This window comes from Ambystoma mexicanum, chromosome 10 (assembly GCF_040938575.1).
Source record: "Ambystoma mexicanum isolate Mex_15411 chromosome 10, UKY_AmexF1_1, whole genome shotgun sequence".
NCBI lineage: Eukaryota > Metazoa > Chordata > Amphibia > Caudata > Ambystomatidae > Ambystoma > Ambystoma mexicanum.
In genome coordinates, this window is record NC_090932.1 from 1,700,109,537 (window position 1) to 1,700,126,390 (window position 16,854).

General features: G+C 50.8%; 1 protein-coding gene across 5 annotated transcripts in view; it reads left to right on the forward strand.

Moving 5' to 3' along the window:
• The window catches only part of GLT1D1 (glycosyltransferase 1 domain containing 1), a 924,582-nt gene that overhangs the window by 349,482 nt on the left and 558,246 nt on the right, over window positions 1-16,854 (forward strand). For 3 of the 5 annotated variants that reach the window (XM_069620127.1, XM_069620130.1, XM_069620126.1), the window contains exons 6-7: window positions 8,939-8,995; window positions 10,614-10,682. The exons of 1 other annotated variant lie outside the window; for it this stretch is intronic. In XM_069620127.1, coding sequence (XP_069476228.1) covers window positions 8,939-8,995; window positions 10,614-10,682 — 126 coding nt within the window. The remainder of the gene's footprint in view (window positions 1-8,938; window positions 8,996-10,613; window positions 10,683-16,854) is intronic. One more of the 5 variants, XM_069620128.1, reaches the window with a different exon arrangement.

Genomic DNA, 16,854 nt, shown 5'->3' on the forward strand with positions numbered 1-16,854 from the left:
GCCCAGTGGAGCAGCCATCCCGCCCATCGCAGCCATTGCCCGAGCCCCAGAATAGCTCGGCGGCCATTTTGTTGGTGATCCAATCCTTATGTACTGAGAAGGACGAGGTTGCCACGGACCCCGATGGAGGATCCAGAACCAGGACCGTCGGGAAGCCTCCGAACAAGTGGAGGAGAGTCCACCCTGCACCACCCTTCGTGCCGGCAAGGCCTGTGGACCCCTCACCCCCCTCGCCGGACCCTCGGGATGATACGGCGACGGACACGGACGACGACGGTGGCGATGATACAACAGACATTCCTTCATCACCCCTTCGGGCCTCTCTGCCTGACGAAATTGGCTCTTTCCACGCCATGATAGCCAGGGCATCTGAGCTCTTCCAGCTCTGCCCTGAGGAACAGAAAAAGGAAGGCTTTCTTTACCAACGACGGGAGGCCAAGAGAAAGACGGTCCTCACTGTACCGCTGCTTGACGACATCTGGGACGAGCGACTGGCTATCCTGAAGAACCCTTCCACGACACCTGCCAAAACGGACCGGTACGAGAAGAAGTACCGGGTCCCCGATGCCGCCCCCTTGTGCCTCAGGGCCCAGCCTACGCCGGGCTCGGTCGTCTCGGCAGCGGCCAAGAAGAAAGCGGCGGGTGCAGCGGCTTTCAACTTCCACTTCCCCGCCGGACAGCGAGGGCAAGAAATTGGACTCGGCGGTGACAACGATTCAGGCGGCCAATGCCTTAGCGATTGTGGCCCGTTACGACAGGGAGCTTTGGTTCAAGATATCTACCCTGCTTCCTACCAGACGACAAGAGGGCAGAGGCCCTACAGATTCTGCAGGAAGGTGAGGTGGCGTCGGATCACGCCATAATGGTGGCAACGGACATTGCCGATACCGATTTTCACCAGCTGGGCAACAAGGTTTGCCTTCGATGCCGAGGATGGCTCAAGGCGACAGACTTTTGCCAGGATGTCCAGACCAGAGTGTTGGACATGCCGTTCGATGGCAACAACCTGTTTGGGAAGACGGTGGATGAATCCCTCCAGGCCATCAAGACCGACACAGACAGCCCGAGCCCTAGGAGTCCTTCAGCAACGGTGGCCCTGTCAGAGCTCCGTAGGCAGATAGGGAGCCTCCAAGGGATCCATCGGTGGCTCTTCTACGTACCGCCAGACGGCCCGCTCCTCGTCCCAGGAGGCCTACAGAGGTCGCGGCAAGCAAGGAGGGTCTCCCCGCCGTCATCAAGGAGGCCAAGGCGGCAAGGCATCTTCCAAACAGGACTGAACCGGCCGTGGCGTCGGGCCCCCACCGAAGCACCCAGGTGGGAGGCCGGCTGACGAAGTTCGTCATCGTGTGGGAGTCCATCTCCACCGACCGTTGGGTGCTGGACACCCTGGCCCGTGGACACTCGCTAGAATTTCAAAATAAGTGTCCTCGCATTCCTCCCGTGGCCAAGAAGGAGAATAGCGTCCCTCAACTGCTGTTGGAGGTAAGGGCGATGCTCAAGAAAGGTGCCATTGAGCTTGTCCTCAAGAGGCTCCGGGCTCCGGAGTATACTCAAGGTACTTCCTCGTCAGAAAGAAGACAGGTAGTTGGTGCCCCCTCCTGGACCTTCGTCGGTTAAACAAGTACATCAAGGCACAGAAATTCAGGATGGTCACCCTCCAGCACGTGCTGGGACAGCTGGAGAAGATCGACTTCCTATCGTTGCTGGATCAGGAGGATGCTTACTTCCACATCCCCATTCTAAAAGGACAGAGAAAGTTCCTCAGATTCCTAGTCCAGGGGCATCACTACCAATTCAGAGCCCTGCCGTTCGGATTAAAGTCGGCACCGAGGGTGTTCACCATGTGCCTCACACCAGTGGCGGCGTGGCTGCTCCTGCAGGGGATCCAGGTCTACCCCTACCTGGACGACTGGCTAATCCGTGCAAGGTCAAGAGAACTTGCCGTCGCACACACGGCGAGGACCGTCCGCCTGCTCACGGAACTGTGATTCGCCATCAACAACCCCAAATCCCACCTAGTTCCGTCGCAGGTGGCACTGTTTCTGGGAGCGAAGCTCGATACAGTGGAGCGATTGGCATCTCCGTCGGAAGAAAGGACGATGGCCATTTTGGGAAAGGTACAGCGCCTGTTAGCCACGGATGTGGCCAGGGTGAGGTCCATCAAGTCCCTCCTCGGGATGATGTCCTCATGCATCTACCTTGTGCCCCTTTGCAGACTTCGGATGCGTCCGCTACAAGAGTTCCTCGACGCCCACTGGATTCAAGCGGCGGGCAGCTTCGAAGAAAGGATCCCGCTCGACGAGGAGTTCCGTCGGGCGATTCTATGGTGGGGTACCCGTGCGCACCTCACGGCAGGCACAGAGTTTCAGAGCCCGGCGTATCAGGAGACAGTGACGACGGACGCCTCCCTGGAAGTATGGGGGGCCCACACCGGAGATCTCCACGCAAGAGACCTCTGGCTCCCAGAGGAGAGGTCTCTCCACATCAACATCCTGGAGCTACGAGCCGTGTTCTGGGTGCTCAAATCGTTCCTTCTGTCCCTGAAGGGCAAAGTGGTGAGGATCTTCACCGACAACACCACCACGATGTTCTACATCCGGAAGCAATGAGGCACCAGATCCCCAGCCCTATCCAGGGAGGCCCAGGATCTGTGGCACTGGGCCGTCGCCCAGGGGATGTTTCTGGTTCCCTTCCACCTGGCAGGAATAAAAAACACCATCGCCGACTCACTCAGCAGGGAGCTACGCTCATGCCACGAGTGGGCACTACGCCAGGACCAGATGGATCGGCTCTTTCAACGATGGGGCAAACCCCAGATCGACATGTTCACGACGGCGACGAACTCCAAGTGCCAGAGGTTCGCCAGCAGGTTCACACAGCCGAGGAGCATGGGCGATACTTTCTCGTTCCCTTGGGCCTGTTCCTGTACGCGTTCCCTCCGTTGCCGCTGCTGCTCCGTCTCATCAGCCAGCTCAAGAGGTCCAGGTGCAGGATGATCCTCGTCGCACCGGCGTGGCCGAGACAGATCTGGTTCCCGGACCTTCTGGGCTTGTCAGCGTCCCCACCTATCAAGCTGGCGATGGACGCGGATCTTCTCTCCAGAGAAGGAGGCGCCATTCTTCATCACGACCCGGAGTCGCTGAACTTGCATGCTTGGCTCCTGCAGCACTAGAGTTTGGAGGATACGATATCCCGGCTGTCTGCAGAGAGGTTCTTGCAAAAGCCAGGGCCTCCTTAACTCTCAAGTGCTATGGACATAAGTGGAAGAGGGTCTCTGTCTGGCGCCGTGCACAGAAGATTGACCCTCTGTGGGTTACGGCCCCTCAAGTATTGTCGTACCTACTGTCGCTGGCAAAAGCTGGACTGGCTCACTCCTCCATCAAGGTACATCTGGCTGCCATCTCCCGATAGACCAGAACTACAGGACGGGCGTCCTTGTGGTCTAATCGCCTGGTGAAGGAATTTATGAAGGGACTATTCCGATCGTTCCCGTCGGTGAAGGCCCCTGACCCAGCGTGGGAGCTCAACGTGGTGCTGACCATGCTCATGGGGGACCCATTCAAGCCTATGCATTCGGCGATGTTGAAGTTTCTGTCGTAGAAGACAGCATTTCTCGTGGCCATCACCTCTGCACGACGAGTGGTAGAGATCCAGGCCCTATCTTGCAAGCCTCCATACTTGACTTTTCACGACATGAGGGTGGTGCTGAGGACGCACCCCTCCTTTATGCCCAAGGTGCCGTCGAACTTCCACCTCAACGAGCCCTTGGTGTTGCCAGTTTTCTTCCCTTCGTCGCAGGCCGAGAGGACTCTGCACTCGCTGGACGTAGCTAGAGCGCTGAAGTTCTACGTGGACTGCACGTAGAGTTTTCGGAAGACATCACAGCTGTTTGTGAACTTTGGACCTGTGAATCAAGGGAAGGCTCTCTCGAAGGCTTCCATTTCCAGATTGCTCTCTGGCTGCATCATGCACTGTCACCGGTTGGCAAACCGACCGCTGCCCGGCCGTCCGAGAGCCCATTCGACCAGAGCGATCGCTGCTACCACGGCGTTCCTGTCTGGTGTGCCCCTGCTGGACATCTGCAGGGCTGCTACGTGGAGGTTAACACACACCTTCACAAGATTCTACTGCATCGATCGGGACTCCAGGGAGGAGTCCAGGGTCGGCCAAGCAGTGCTGCGCAACCTGTTCGCTTAAGGTGAGCCTGGTGAGGAGGTAAGAGATGCTTAATGTTGAGTTGTTGTATTGCTTAATGTTGAGCCTGTTGCCACCTGCCGTGGTTGTGCATGTGTATACTGCTATGTATTCTTATATTCATGAGCATGTGAATCCATGCCAGACCCCATGCTGGAGAAGGAACAAGTTACTTACCTGTAACTGTTGTTCTCCAGCATGGGTCTGGCATGGATTCACATGCGAAACCTCCTTCCCCTCTGCGGCTCTTTACTTGGTCATACTGCCACTTTACGTGCTACCAAATCTGAGGATGGCTGCCGGGGGAGGGGCTTAGGGAGAGGGCAGTCATTGGCTGGGGGCAGTATGACCCAGAGATCAGTGATTGGTTACTACTAAGAAAGACAGATCAGAAACAAAACTGATAATGATTTTTTCTTTACTGAGGATTCCCAGCCCGATGACGGGGAATATTCATGAGCAGGTGAATCCATGCCAGACCCATGCTGGAAAACAACAGTTACAGGTAAGTAACTTGTTCCTTCCTCTGCTTGCACAGGACCAGGCATCTTCACACTGTGAAGCCATCATTCTCTATTCTGGGTCACAGAATTCTTCCATCCCATTTTACCCAACACCTATAAAGAAAATATGTAGTTCAATCTACTGTATTTTACTTGGACACACACCAACACGAACTGCACATATCGGACACATCACCTTTCCACCATGACGAGTTAAGTCGCCTTTTCTGTTGAAGTGTTCAGGTGCTCCATCACATGGACATGTTGGAGTCCATCTGCCCTCATTTGTTTATTTTCTTGTGACCACCCTTTCATGTTACCTGTGTTCATTCCAGTCTCTTAACTGTTATCAGCTCTATCCTTGGGGACAAGTACTCAATATCTGCAGAGGAACTCACAAAATTCCTCTCTTGGACCCAGCCCTACAGATAAGGGGTGTATCATCCACTTTTACTCCCTAAAAGTAGGCAAATACTCCCAAGAAATAAAAATAGGGAGTAAAAATACTCCCAGGAAAAAGCAGGAAACGGAAACACGTAGGACCGTGTGCTTCTGCTTTCACCCACACTGCTCCATGGATATGTTTGGGTCAGTAGTGCACATAGTACAACAGAAAGAAACTACTATTATTACAGCCTGATTAAAAAAGAGACATTGTTTACTACTTCCATTGTGCATGAATAACTTGGTGTAAAGGAATATTTATTACAGAAACATTTCCATTTTCCAATGAAAACATTTTTACGCAGTTATAAAATACTCCCATTGAGAATTTGAATTAAATCTATACTGCCTAAAAAATTATTTTACTCCCAACTTTAAAAAAAATAGGAAGTGATACTCCCACTTCAAAATATTATCTGGAGCACTGCTTGGACCAACAGTAACGTCACAGCTGCAGAAAGACCAAGTCACTGCTTGTTATAGTGCCATAGGACCCTGCCTGAAGAAATATCTGGTAAGACTAACGTGAAAGAAGAGTGAACAAGCAACACCAATCACTCACTGGGCACAAAACAGCAATACTATGACAAGGAGGAATGAGCGAATGATGGAGAGCGCTCAACTGGAAGAGAGAAAGGACTATAATCCTCCACTCTGGAGGGCCCAGCAGTGTATCATAAAAAGGGAAGAAGGACCATTTTCAGTGAGAAGTGAAACCCGGGAGTGTCAAACCAGCGGTGTTGTCGAAGCGGATCCAAACTGGGAGATCCTCCGAGTTGAGGACGCAAGCAGTTGTCATGTGAGGGAAGCACCAGCAGAGCTCAAGGAAGAGGAAATCCGGGAAGGAAATCCCCAAGAAGAGAGCCAGTCATGAATGCTAGCTTGTGACCCAAGAGAGGTGGACGGTACAGTCTGGTAACTATGCCAAGAAAACTGCAACATTGGCGCTGCAGAGCCATGGACAAGAGGGGGAGATTCTGAGAGAAAGCAGAAGCCGTCCTGACAGAACAAAGAGAAGTCCCTATTCTGCAAGCTGGCCCAGTGACACCAACCCGTGCAATAAAAGGTAACTGGAATGACGGGAGACCTGGGAGGGAAGGCAAGTGTAGGAGTACCAGAACCATACTCGGATCAGTAGCCGTGATATAAGAAAGTCAAGCAAGGAATATTATTGGCACAATCATCACAGGACTCATCCTGCTCATCCCAGTGATACGAGAGAAAACCGAGAAAGTGAGAATCTTTATCATATGCCTTGTCTCAGTAATACCATAAATAACCCAGAGAACGTGAGACATTACTGGAATCATCCTACTCGTCTCAGTAATAAACTAAGTGGCCAAGAGAAGAACTACTATTGGGTCTATTGTACTTGCCCCATTGAGAGAATCTGTGAACCAGAAAAGGAGAATTTGCTGTAGGATGTCTTACTCATGTGGAGTTAAACAACCATAGGAAGACGGAAACCTGGAAAACCATAGACCGGTTCTTTTTTCCCCATTGATACTAGAGAAAGAGACTTTCGGAGTCACTTGACAAAAGCACAAAGAGAAACTCAAAGGTCAAGAACGCCAAAGAAAAGGACTTTACAAAGTCAAGAGAAAGGGGAACCAGGAAGTTGAATTCCCCTAAAGGAACTGAATAAGTTGATACAACAGATAGCCAAAAACTATCTAAGAATTATATATTAAGGTTGAGAAAGCTTTTCCAGGAGAAAGGAGTCATTCGCCTGGTCTTTAGATGTTTGTCTTAGTAGTAGGATCAGTGCAGCTTTGTATTGGATGATGGACCGACTGTTTGCTTTGGACTTCACAACTTCACAACTGAAGTGCACCATGGTTAGTTTTGTTAGGCAAGGAAATCCACAGATTAGGGGACAGTGAGGTCTTGTACCTATTGTTTGCAATAAAACATCTGTAAGAATGCCCCAAACTGGCCTGTCTCCACCTTCTGACCGACCACATCCCCCTTGTTTACAAGGGTATGGCCTCCCCTCGTGCCCCAGTGTATGTCCTAATCCATCGCTGCATGTCCACATGTTGTCCCTTGTTTATACACCTCTTCCTCCAGCTTATTTCTATCTATGGCCACTAACATTTGCTCTCTTGGTTTACTAGACATTTCCTTGTTTCTTCACCATACCTGGTGATTTTTATATCTGGCTTGAGACGGAAGTGCTTGCCGCTATCAAAACTATCTCCACAAACCTCTGCAAATTAATTTCAAACAATTGGTCCCATAGAAAAACTGCCGAGGCTGTGCGCTTCTAGGACCAGTTTCTACAACCAGATTGGCATCATTGTATCTGCCCATCCCAACTACCTTGAGGCCACAACCTCGCTATCTCAATCACCATATTCACAGAACACTCCCATATTTATGCAAAGCCACCCAAATGGCCCCTAATGTTGACAAGTCCTTAGGCAATAATTCAAACACAGAGCCCCACATCCCATCTTGACTTCAGACCACTACACCAGACAACCTGCTCAACGTCATTTACTACTGTATACACACAATCTGGGACACTGTAGTTTCAGAAAATCTCCAAAACCTTTTAAAAAGAATCAAGCCTTCAAATGGTTTTACCCCTGAGTTGAAATGTCTCAAACGTCTTGGCACCAGCCTCCCCTGCTAGCCCACTAACAAATTAATTTGCTTCGGGCGCGCAGGGTGGATAGAGGGAGCACAGATGGTTAGAGGGCACGCGGGGTGGGTACAAAAGATGGATAGAGAGTGCAAAGATTAATAGATGGAGTGATGGATAGAGGGAGCACGAGCAAGATGGATTGAAGGAGTGAGGGATCGAAGGTGCGAGAGATGGATGGATGGAGTACGAGAGATGGATGGATGGAGTGCGAGAGATGGATGGATGGAGTGCGAGAGATGGATGGATGGAGTGCGAGCGATGGAGCGATGGATGGATGGAGAGTGCGAGCGATGGAGCGATGGATGGATGGAGAGTGCGAGCGATGGAGCGCTGGATGGATGGATGGATGTATGGAGAGTGCGAGCGATGGATGGAGAGTGCGAGCGATGGATGGATGGAGAGTGCGAGCGATGGAGCGAGCGATGGATGGAGAGTGCAAAAGATTAATAGATGGAGCGATGGATAGAGGGAGCACGAGCAAGATGATTGAGGGAGTGAGGGATCGAAGGAGCGAGAGATGGAGTGCGAGAGATGGATGGATGGAGTGCGATGGATGGATGGATGGAGAGTGCGAGGGATGGATGGAGAGTGCGAGGGAGGGAGGGAGGGATGGATGGATGGATGGAGAGTGCGAGCGATGGAGGGAGGGAGGGAGGGAGGGCTGGATGGAGAGTGCGAGCGATGGATGGATGGAGAGTGCGAGGGATGGATGGATGGATGGAGAGTGCGAGGGACGGATGGGATGGGAGGGACAGAGTTGGATGGATGGAGCGCGATGGAGGGAGGGAGTGCGAGAGTGTGTGGGAAGGAGTGCGTGCGAGGGACGGAGGGGAGGGAGTGCATGGAGTGCATGCGAGGAGAGAGATGGGTCAATAACTGCCCCTGTACACTAGTGTTTCTGGGAGGGCTGGAGGGAGGGGCTGCGATATGGAGAGAGCACGCAAGAGATGGTGGAGGCAGCGCAGATCGGGCCTCCTTTGCATGTTTTGTGTGATCGCAGAATGCTTTCCCTCTTCGCCGGGGGTCTTCGCTCTGCCAGTCTGCAATGCCCTACCTGAGTGATCTTGTTCACAGAGCAGTCCCAGGCAAAGCAAGCTTCATGTGTTGCATAGTCAAGGTTTAAAATGGCAATTTTTCTTGTTCCCAGGAATATTGACCTCGCCAACTCCAGCTTTCAATTATGAGACGTTTCTGCGCAGCACAGGTACCATTTTGCATGTTAATGAGTCGGGGAGAAAATGAAAATGGAAAGCTCAACATGTTCTTATAGAAAACCATAAAGCAAAACAATGGCACTCCTCCAAGGTCCACTCAAAGATTTGTATTCCAATTCAGTGTTTTTATCATTTTTTTATATAACAAAAGAGCCAAGTGCTTGTATCTTATATAACATCTGTTCAGTGAAGTGCTTACACAGGGAAAAACAATGTTACAACTGATCAGCTAATGTGCCCCAGCTGTGCCTCTCCCCCATGCAAGAGGAAAGTCATGACTTCTGTGCCGCAGTGGTGTTCAGAAGATCTCCATCCTCATGTGTGCTTGTGATATTGGTTTGCTTTTGGCGATGCACAAACAGCTCATTAGTGGCTTCTGTGCCTTAACGAGTCGAGTATCCACAGAGCCTTGGGGATAATCTAGGCCCAGCATAGAAGGGGTTACCATCGCTGATGGCCTCACAAACCCCCTGGCTCTAAGCTGTGATTCAAAGGTTTCTATTAGAAAGGATATCATGTATTCAGAGTTGTAGTGTGCTATTAGTCTGGGATACACTAGTGTCTGTGCCTCTCTCGTTCCCCCCCTCACAGTACATGCCTCCATACATCTGAGTGTGGTAACAAGTGATGGGCCAGCCCCACTGTCTGAGAACTGGATAAGGTGAGGGCCTAAAGGCTGTAGCCTTCTCTATCCGATTCCCTCCAGGGTTCTTCTAAGGAGCTCCCTATCCAATACGGTGTCTGGTCAAAGGGTCGAATACATTGTTTCGAACTACAATAGTTTCGAAACAAAAGGACTGAAAAAGTCGAATGCCTTTTTATTTCGTATAGGAAAAAAAACTGGGTTTTACACTAAAAACAGGGGCTTTGGGGGGGACACCCCCAAAAAACAAAAAAAAAGTACGTACATTCGACTTTTTTTTTCGGTCCTTTTGGTTCGAAACTATTGCATTCAAAACAATTGCATTCTACTCTTTTACCTACAACCTCCAATACTCACCTGATCCCATGGTCGAAGGCTACCTCAATATTCAATTCAATACCTGTTTATTCGACAGTAAAGAACATAAAAATAAAATGCACAAGAACTAAACACATATAAAAAACATGCATAGAAAAAAATTACACTGAATAAAAAGGAGATACAAAAGTATGACTCTTCGTGGAACACTGCTCGTCATTCCAAATCATTGTGTAGCGCCCAAGGGTGTGATCAGTCTACAGGTTTCACATATTCTCTCATGTTAAAAGCACATTGCACATGAGCTAATAAAGCCAGGCCAGTGCGAGGAGTTTCCACCATGGGCGACATTAGCAAACGCCCAACTCGTTACTCCCAATAAAAGCATACGCCTGGCAAATTAATAAAAAGTGCAATAAATCCTCATATGATGCTTTGCATAATGGACAGTTGGGCTCTCCATCGTGACCTGGCCATGTCGCTATGATTGATGCAACCTCTGTTTTGCTGATAGTTACTCCAGTCTGGTAACCCTGAATGCGATTGGTTGAATGTATTGTGTATGTGCAATTGAAAGAACAAAGAAATATCGAGGCTGAGTACCACAAAGGAAATGCACCAATCACAGATCTTTTATTACTGTACAGTTTACAAAGCAAAACAGATAGCCATCTGGCTCCCAACACCTCGCAGTGTGTACCAGCTGACAAAGAGAGGTGAGAGAGTGCCTTTTATACAATTCATGTAATATTGTCCAGCTTCTCTTCATTTTAATAATTCTTGGTCTAGAGTTCGTGCCTAGTTCACATACAGATTATACAATATTATGCAAAGGATTACATAGGTTTGCATTTACATGAAGACACAATAGCGCTGTATGTTCTCGTATACCCCGGTAAGCCTTATACTAAGTTCTTTTACGTACGCTCCAGGTTTGTTCTTCATTGTCCCAATGTTTATACAAGGATGAGTCTTGTGAGCTGAGACAACACTTAAACAACAGTTCATATGACGCACAAGGTCTCATTGCTCAGTCTAAACAGTTGGCTCTCGGACAACCTAAACATTAACAGAACTCCAAGGTCGGAAGGCTTGGTTGCAAGTTGAAAACATAGTCCACCATTTTAGAACGAAGAACACACGAGTAGAAATCAAAATGGCGGATGAATCTTAAAATGGTGGCGAAGTTAACTCAGAATCTGAACTTTGCAACGCAGTTTTCCGTGTAGCGCAAGTAGGCTTAGGCCAATATAAATACGAAGGAGGCACTATATAATTACTGTTTAACACAATTACATGGATTCCTTCATTCATTGGTCTCTGGGCTTGGATAAAAAGCCTGAGGTGCTGTTTTGTTTTCATAAAATTCATAGCATCAGTAGGATGTGTAAAAAGAGTAAGTGCGTTTATAAAAAAAAAAATCTTCTTTTATTCAAAATCCATTAGATCTCCTTATAGCAGAGTTTTACTGCGAGAGCGTTAATTAGAAAATGGGTCAGAGTTGCCTTGTCATGGCCCCACAGTCTCATCCATTGACAGGTTTCAGGGAAAGCTGATCTTCAAGGTAAAGTGTGTTTAGTTCTAAATGTGCTGCAAAGTTCGATGATGATCATGATGGGTCTAAAATGTTCTTCAAAAAGTTATTTTCAATGATTTGAAGCAGGGCAAACTCTGCAATTCTCCATCAATTCAGCCCCAAAATTGCAACCGCCATGGATTTGGATCTATACTCTTCCCGGGCCATGTTCACCGGTTGGGCCGTGCACGTGGCCATGTTCACCGGTTGGGCCGTGCACGTGGCCATGTTCACCGGTTGGGCCGTGCACGTGTTCACTGGTTGAGCCATGCACGTGGCCATGTTCACAGGTTGGGCCAGTCAGGTTTTCAAGAATCTAAGTATTCCCCAGTGGTTTGTTGCATTTTAACACATCGCTTTGACACCTGAGCATTACCATTCAGCCTCATAATGAACTGAACACCCAGATAATCACATTCTTTTTTTTTTTTAAATGATAGAGTTTAATTTTTAAACTTAATTTGTCAGTTTCTAAGAATTTTCCGTTTTATGCATTTCTAGCTTATGATGTCTTTGTCTAGCTTTAGTATTTCTTGAAAAAATTGGCATATCGTAAAAATCAGTTTGTTTAATTTACCATTGAGCATCATCGTCCATCTTTCTTCTGCCTCCATGTTCTGTTCTGCGATCTTATAGAAGGCACCGAATCTGAGTCTTTGTGTTGAAAGGTTGTCGCATTCCACCAGAAGATGATGTAATATTTCTGGTTTCTGTGTCTCTGGACAGAATCAGCAAAATTGTTCTGTGGACAGGATTAGCCTCGTTTTTGCTAGGTAGAAGTGGGTAGGTATGGTGTTCATCCGTATTTTCAGGTATATTGCTCGAATCATGTTATCTGGGAAGATGGTCAAATAGGCTGGAAGCTCATTGATTGCTCTTATGTCCGTTTTGCATTGTATATTCAGGCTGTATTTTCTTTTGTGGTTATTGGTTTTTATCCAATCGTTTCTCATCAGCTTTATCTTTGCTTGTTGAGGGCGCAACGTGAGCATTTCGTGGAGATCTCTAGTTTATCATATGTCGATCAAGGTTGTCTTTCCATTTACGAAGGATTGTGTTGTTCATTGCGCTCGGGTGTGATCTTAAGATTTGGAATGCAGTTTTTTTTGCGTCCGCTAGCAGCTTACGGTATAGATCAAGATGTTTTGAGGGGATTGGGTCCTCCGACGTATTCCATATCTATGACAGGTAATGACCACAGCTGTGCTGCTTCGGAAACTTTTTTCGGCATCTACGTCCTGCGTCGATGCGCCGTCGTCAAGGACCTCCTCCGACGTCATCCGATGTGATAACTAGGACGCACGACGCCCGTAGCCTCAGTTCCGTTTTTTCCGCGAACGTGTTGCTTCGTGAATCTCGGTTATGCCTAGACTCTTTAGAGTTCTGTTCGTTTTTGTGAGAAAATCCTTCGTCAGAAGATGTCTTCTACTTCGTCTTCAACCCCGCGTCCGGGCTTCAAGAAGTGCGGGGAGTGTGGGTCCAAGATGTCTGTGATGGACTCGCACGACGCCTGCCTCTGGTGCCTCGGGGAGGCCCACGACACGGATGACTGTATCGACTGCCAGTCGCTCACGTCCTAAGCCTTACGGGAACATAAGAAGTTGTTGTCGGTAGGCCGGGTGTCCAAGCCCCGGAAGTCAAAGTCTGCGGGGCTTTCGACAGATGATTCGAGAGGTGACTCTCCGCATCGTCATCGGAAGTGTCGTGGGTCTCCTTCTAGGAGTTGGTCTCGCCACTCCTTGGCCTCTTCGAGGCATTCTCGGAAGCGCCGACAGCGGTCCTCTTCTGAGGACTCTGCCCGGCACGTCGCTTACCCCACCAGCTGTGCGACGCCGGAGGAATGGGCTTCCTTCGTTAAGAAAATGCTGCCGATTCTCGAGTCGGAGGGTACTAAGCCGTCCGCGCCCCCGAGTGGGTTCGGCCGTAAGAGGTCGAGAGACACCGCTCGCAAGAGTGGTCGGCACGGGTCAAGGGAGAGGTCCCGTTCGGACAAGGGGATTCGTTCTCGACGTACCCATTCCAGGTCCCGGTCCTCGACGCGTTCAAGGCCGTGTGCACCTGTGATGTCTTCGAGGAAGACATCGACGCCTGAGGCGTCAAGTGCGTCGACAGGCTTTCTCGAGGCTCTGTCTCCGCGGAAGTCGTCAACGCTTAGGTCGTCGAAGGACAGGCTCGGAGCTCCGGACTGTGTCGACGCCGTCGATGCTGGCGGCGCTGCATCTGACGTTGACGCCGATTTACTCGACGCCGATCCTCTCAGCGCCGATGCCTGTTCTCTCGACGCTGGCGCCGATTCACTCGACGCCTTTCGAGGCCGGGGTGTCGGAGGTACCCCGTGGCACGGGGGAACCCCCTAGAAAGGCTCTGGTTAAGAGCAAGCACTCTCGGGTGCCTTCTTTTCACCACCTGGAATATATTTCGGAGGTGGATGAGGATTCTGATGGCCTGGTTCCTAGTCAGGTTCCAGATGGGATGGTCTCGGGCCATAGTCAATTTGACGATTTGAGACAGTCACTGCATGATGCCAGTGGACTGGACACCTCTCCGGAGGTGGAGTTTTGTAGGCCTGAGCCTGGCTCTCATGCCGATTCCTCGTACCGGCGCCTTATGGCTAGGGTCTCTGAGTACTTGGGATGGTCTGCTCCCCCAGGGGAGTTTGTGCAGGATGATCTCATGGACATCCTTGATGTTGCTCCTCCAACGGACCCGGTACTGCCGTTTCATATGGCTCTACAGAGAAGGGTGGCAGCGGCTTGGACTGCTCCGGAGAGTCTCCCGGCGGTGGGCAGGTCCTTGTCGCGAAAATACCGTCCAGCCAGTAGCGACCCCTGCTACTTGACCAGGCACCCCACTCCGGAGAGTTTGGTGATGCAGGCGGCCATGGCCCTGCAAAGCAGGCGTCGTACCCTACCATTCCTCCTGATAGGGACGACAAACGTTTTGATGGCTGGGCGAAGAAAGTGTTTTCTTCAGGTGGTATGGCGCTTCAGGCGGCCAACTCCATATGTGCCTTGTCTCGTTTCACACACACTCTGTGGAACTGTGTTGTGTTAGCGGCTGAACATATTCCCGAAGGGGACGAACGGGATGTTTTCCTTGCTATGGTCCAGGATGGTAAGGATGCCATGTGTGAGTCCGTTCAGTCGGGTTTGGACATGGCTGAATGCGTCAGCAGGTTCATGGCGGCGAGCACCGTGATACGCAGGTTTGCGTGGTTGCGGAAGTCGGGGTTTGCTCCTGATGTGCAGTCCCGGCTCCTCAACATGCCCTTTGACGGTGAACACCTTTTTGGCAGCAAGGCTGATGAGAGCCTTGAGAGGTTGCAGACCTCCAAAGCTGCAGCAAAGTCGTTGGGCGCTGCAGTCCGCCAACCTCCGCCTTTGCATCCTAGGGGACAGCAATGGAGGGGTGGTTCCTTTCGCTATTACTCGTCCTTCAGTAAAGCGAGAGGAGCGGGCAGTCAAAGAGGCCAACGCAGGGGTACCAGAGGTGGACGACAGGGTACCCGTGGTGCCAAGGCCGCTCGGGCAGTTGCCTCTTTGCCCTCAGGTAACGTCGCAGCCACTACCACTCAGTCATGAGGCCATGTCCCATGGTTCGCCGGTTGGGGGAAGGCTGGCGCAGCATCTTGTAGAGTGGTGTGCCATTACTTCAGATGTGTGGGTTCTGGAGATCATAACCCACGGCTACTGTTTTCCCTTTCGGCAGAGGCCTCACGACAATCCACCAGGGAACCTCTCTTTGAAGTGTCCGGATCCGCTCCTTGCGCAGGAAATTCAAGCCCTGCTGGAGAAAGGTGCCATAGAACTGGTGCCTGTAGCGGAGAGGAACAAGGGATGGTATTCCCCTTATTTTTTGATTTCGAAGAAAGACTGGGGATTGAGACCCATCATGGACTTGCGCGGTTTGAACAAACTCCTCAGGAAGGACAAGTTCAAGATGGTTACTCTCTCTCAAGTCCTCCAGGCCCTTCAGCTTCAGGACTGGTTGTGTCTCTCGACCTCAAGGATGCTTACTTCCATGTGCCGATCCATCCCAAGCACAAGAAGTACCTGAGGTTCGCGGTTGGCGACTCGCACTTTCAGTTTCGGGTCCTACCATTCCGATTGACCTCCGCCCCGAGGGTTTTCACCAAGCTCATGGTGGTGGTGGCAGCGCATCTCAGGCAATGGGGGATTCACGTCTACCCCTACCTGGACGATTGGTTGATCAGGGGGAGCTCTCCCGAGCAAGTCCTGGATCATCTGTCCGTCACCTGCCACTCCCTTCACAGGCTGGGCTTCTCCCTCAATTTAAAGAAGTCCCATTTGACGCCAACACAGCAGCTCCAATACATCGGAGCAGTGCTCGACACTTCCCTGGGGCAGTGTTTTCCTCCCTAGGAGAGGGCTCTTCACATTCAGCAGATGGTGCACAAGTTTCAGCATGCCCAGACGCTCCCAGCGTTCGAGTTCTTGAGGTTGCTCGGCCTCATGGCATCCTGCATTCTTCTGGTGCCAGAGGCTCGCCTGGGGATGAGATCTTTGCAGTGGGCACTCAAGATGCAATGGTCGCAGTCCTCCGGCAGGATGTCGGACCCGGTTCAGGTGCCGCCCTCGGTCGCCCAGGACCTTCTGTGGCGGGCCGTCAAAGGCAACTTGATGAAGGGGGCTCCGTTTTGGCTTCCCTGGCCGGAGGTGACGATCGTGACGGATGCATCCCTCATGGGATGGGGAGCTCCTGCCAACGAGCTGACAGTCAGCGGTCGTTGGTCTCTGTCGGAGTCCAGACTCCATATCAATCTGAGGGCCGTCAGGCTAGCCCTGAAGGCTTTTCTGCCGACTATGCGAGGAAAGAATGTCCTGATCCTGACGGACAACACAGTGGCCATGCACTACCTCAACAAAAAGGGGGGGGGGGGCAGGGTCACTTCCTCTGTGCAAGGAGGTGATGCAGCTCGAGTTCTGGGCCATCCAGCAGGAAGTTTCGATCTCGGCAGTTCATCTGGCCGGAGACGAAAACGTGTCGGCGGACGCTCTGAGCAGGCAGAGCACGATCTCTCACGAGTGGGAGTTGGCTCAGGAGATTCTCCTGGAGATCTTTGCCCTTTGGGGGACCCCTCAAGTGGATCTCTTCTCCTCCTGTGTCAACTGGAAGTGCGAGAGGTTCTGCTCGCGGGAATTTCCTCCAAAAGGAGCCTTAGGAGACGCGTTCGTGGTGGAGTGGTCATTCCCGCTGCTGTACACATTTCCTCCAGTCCCCGTCATCCCGCAAGTGCTGTGGAGGTTACGGAAGTTCGGTTCCCGGATGATCCTCATTGCTCCGGCGTGGGC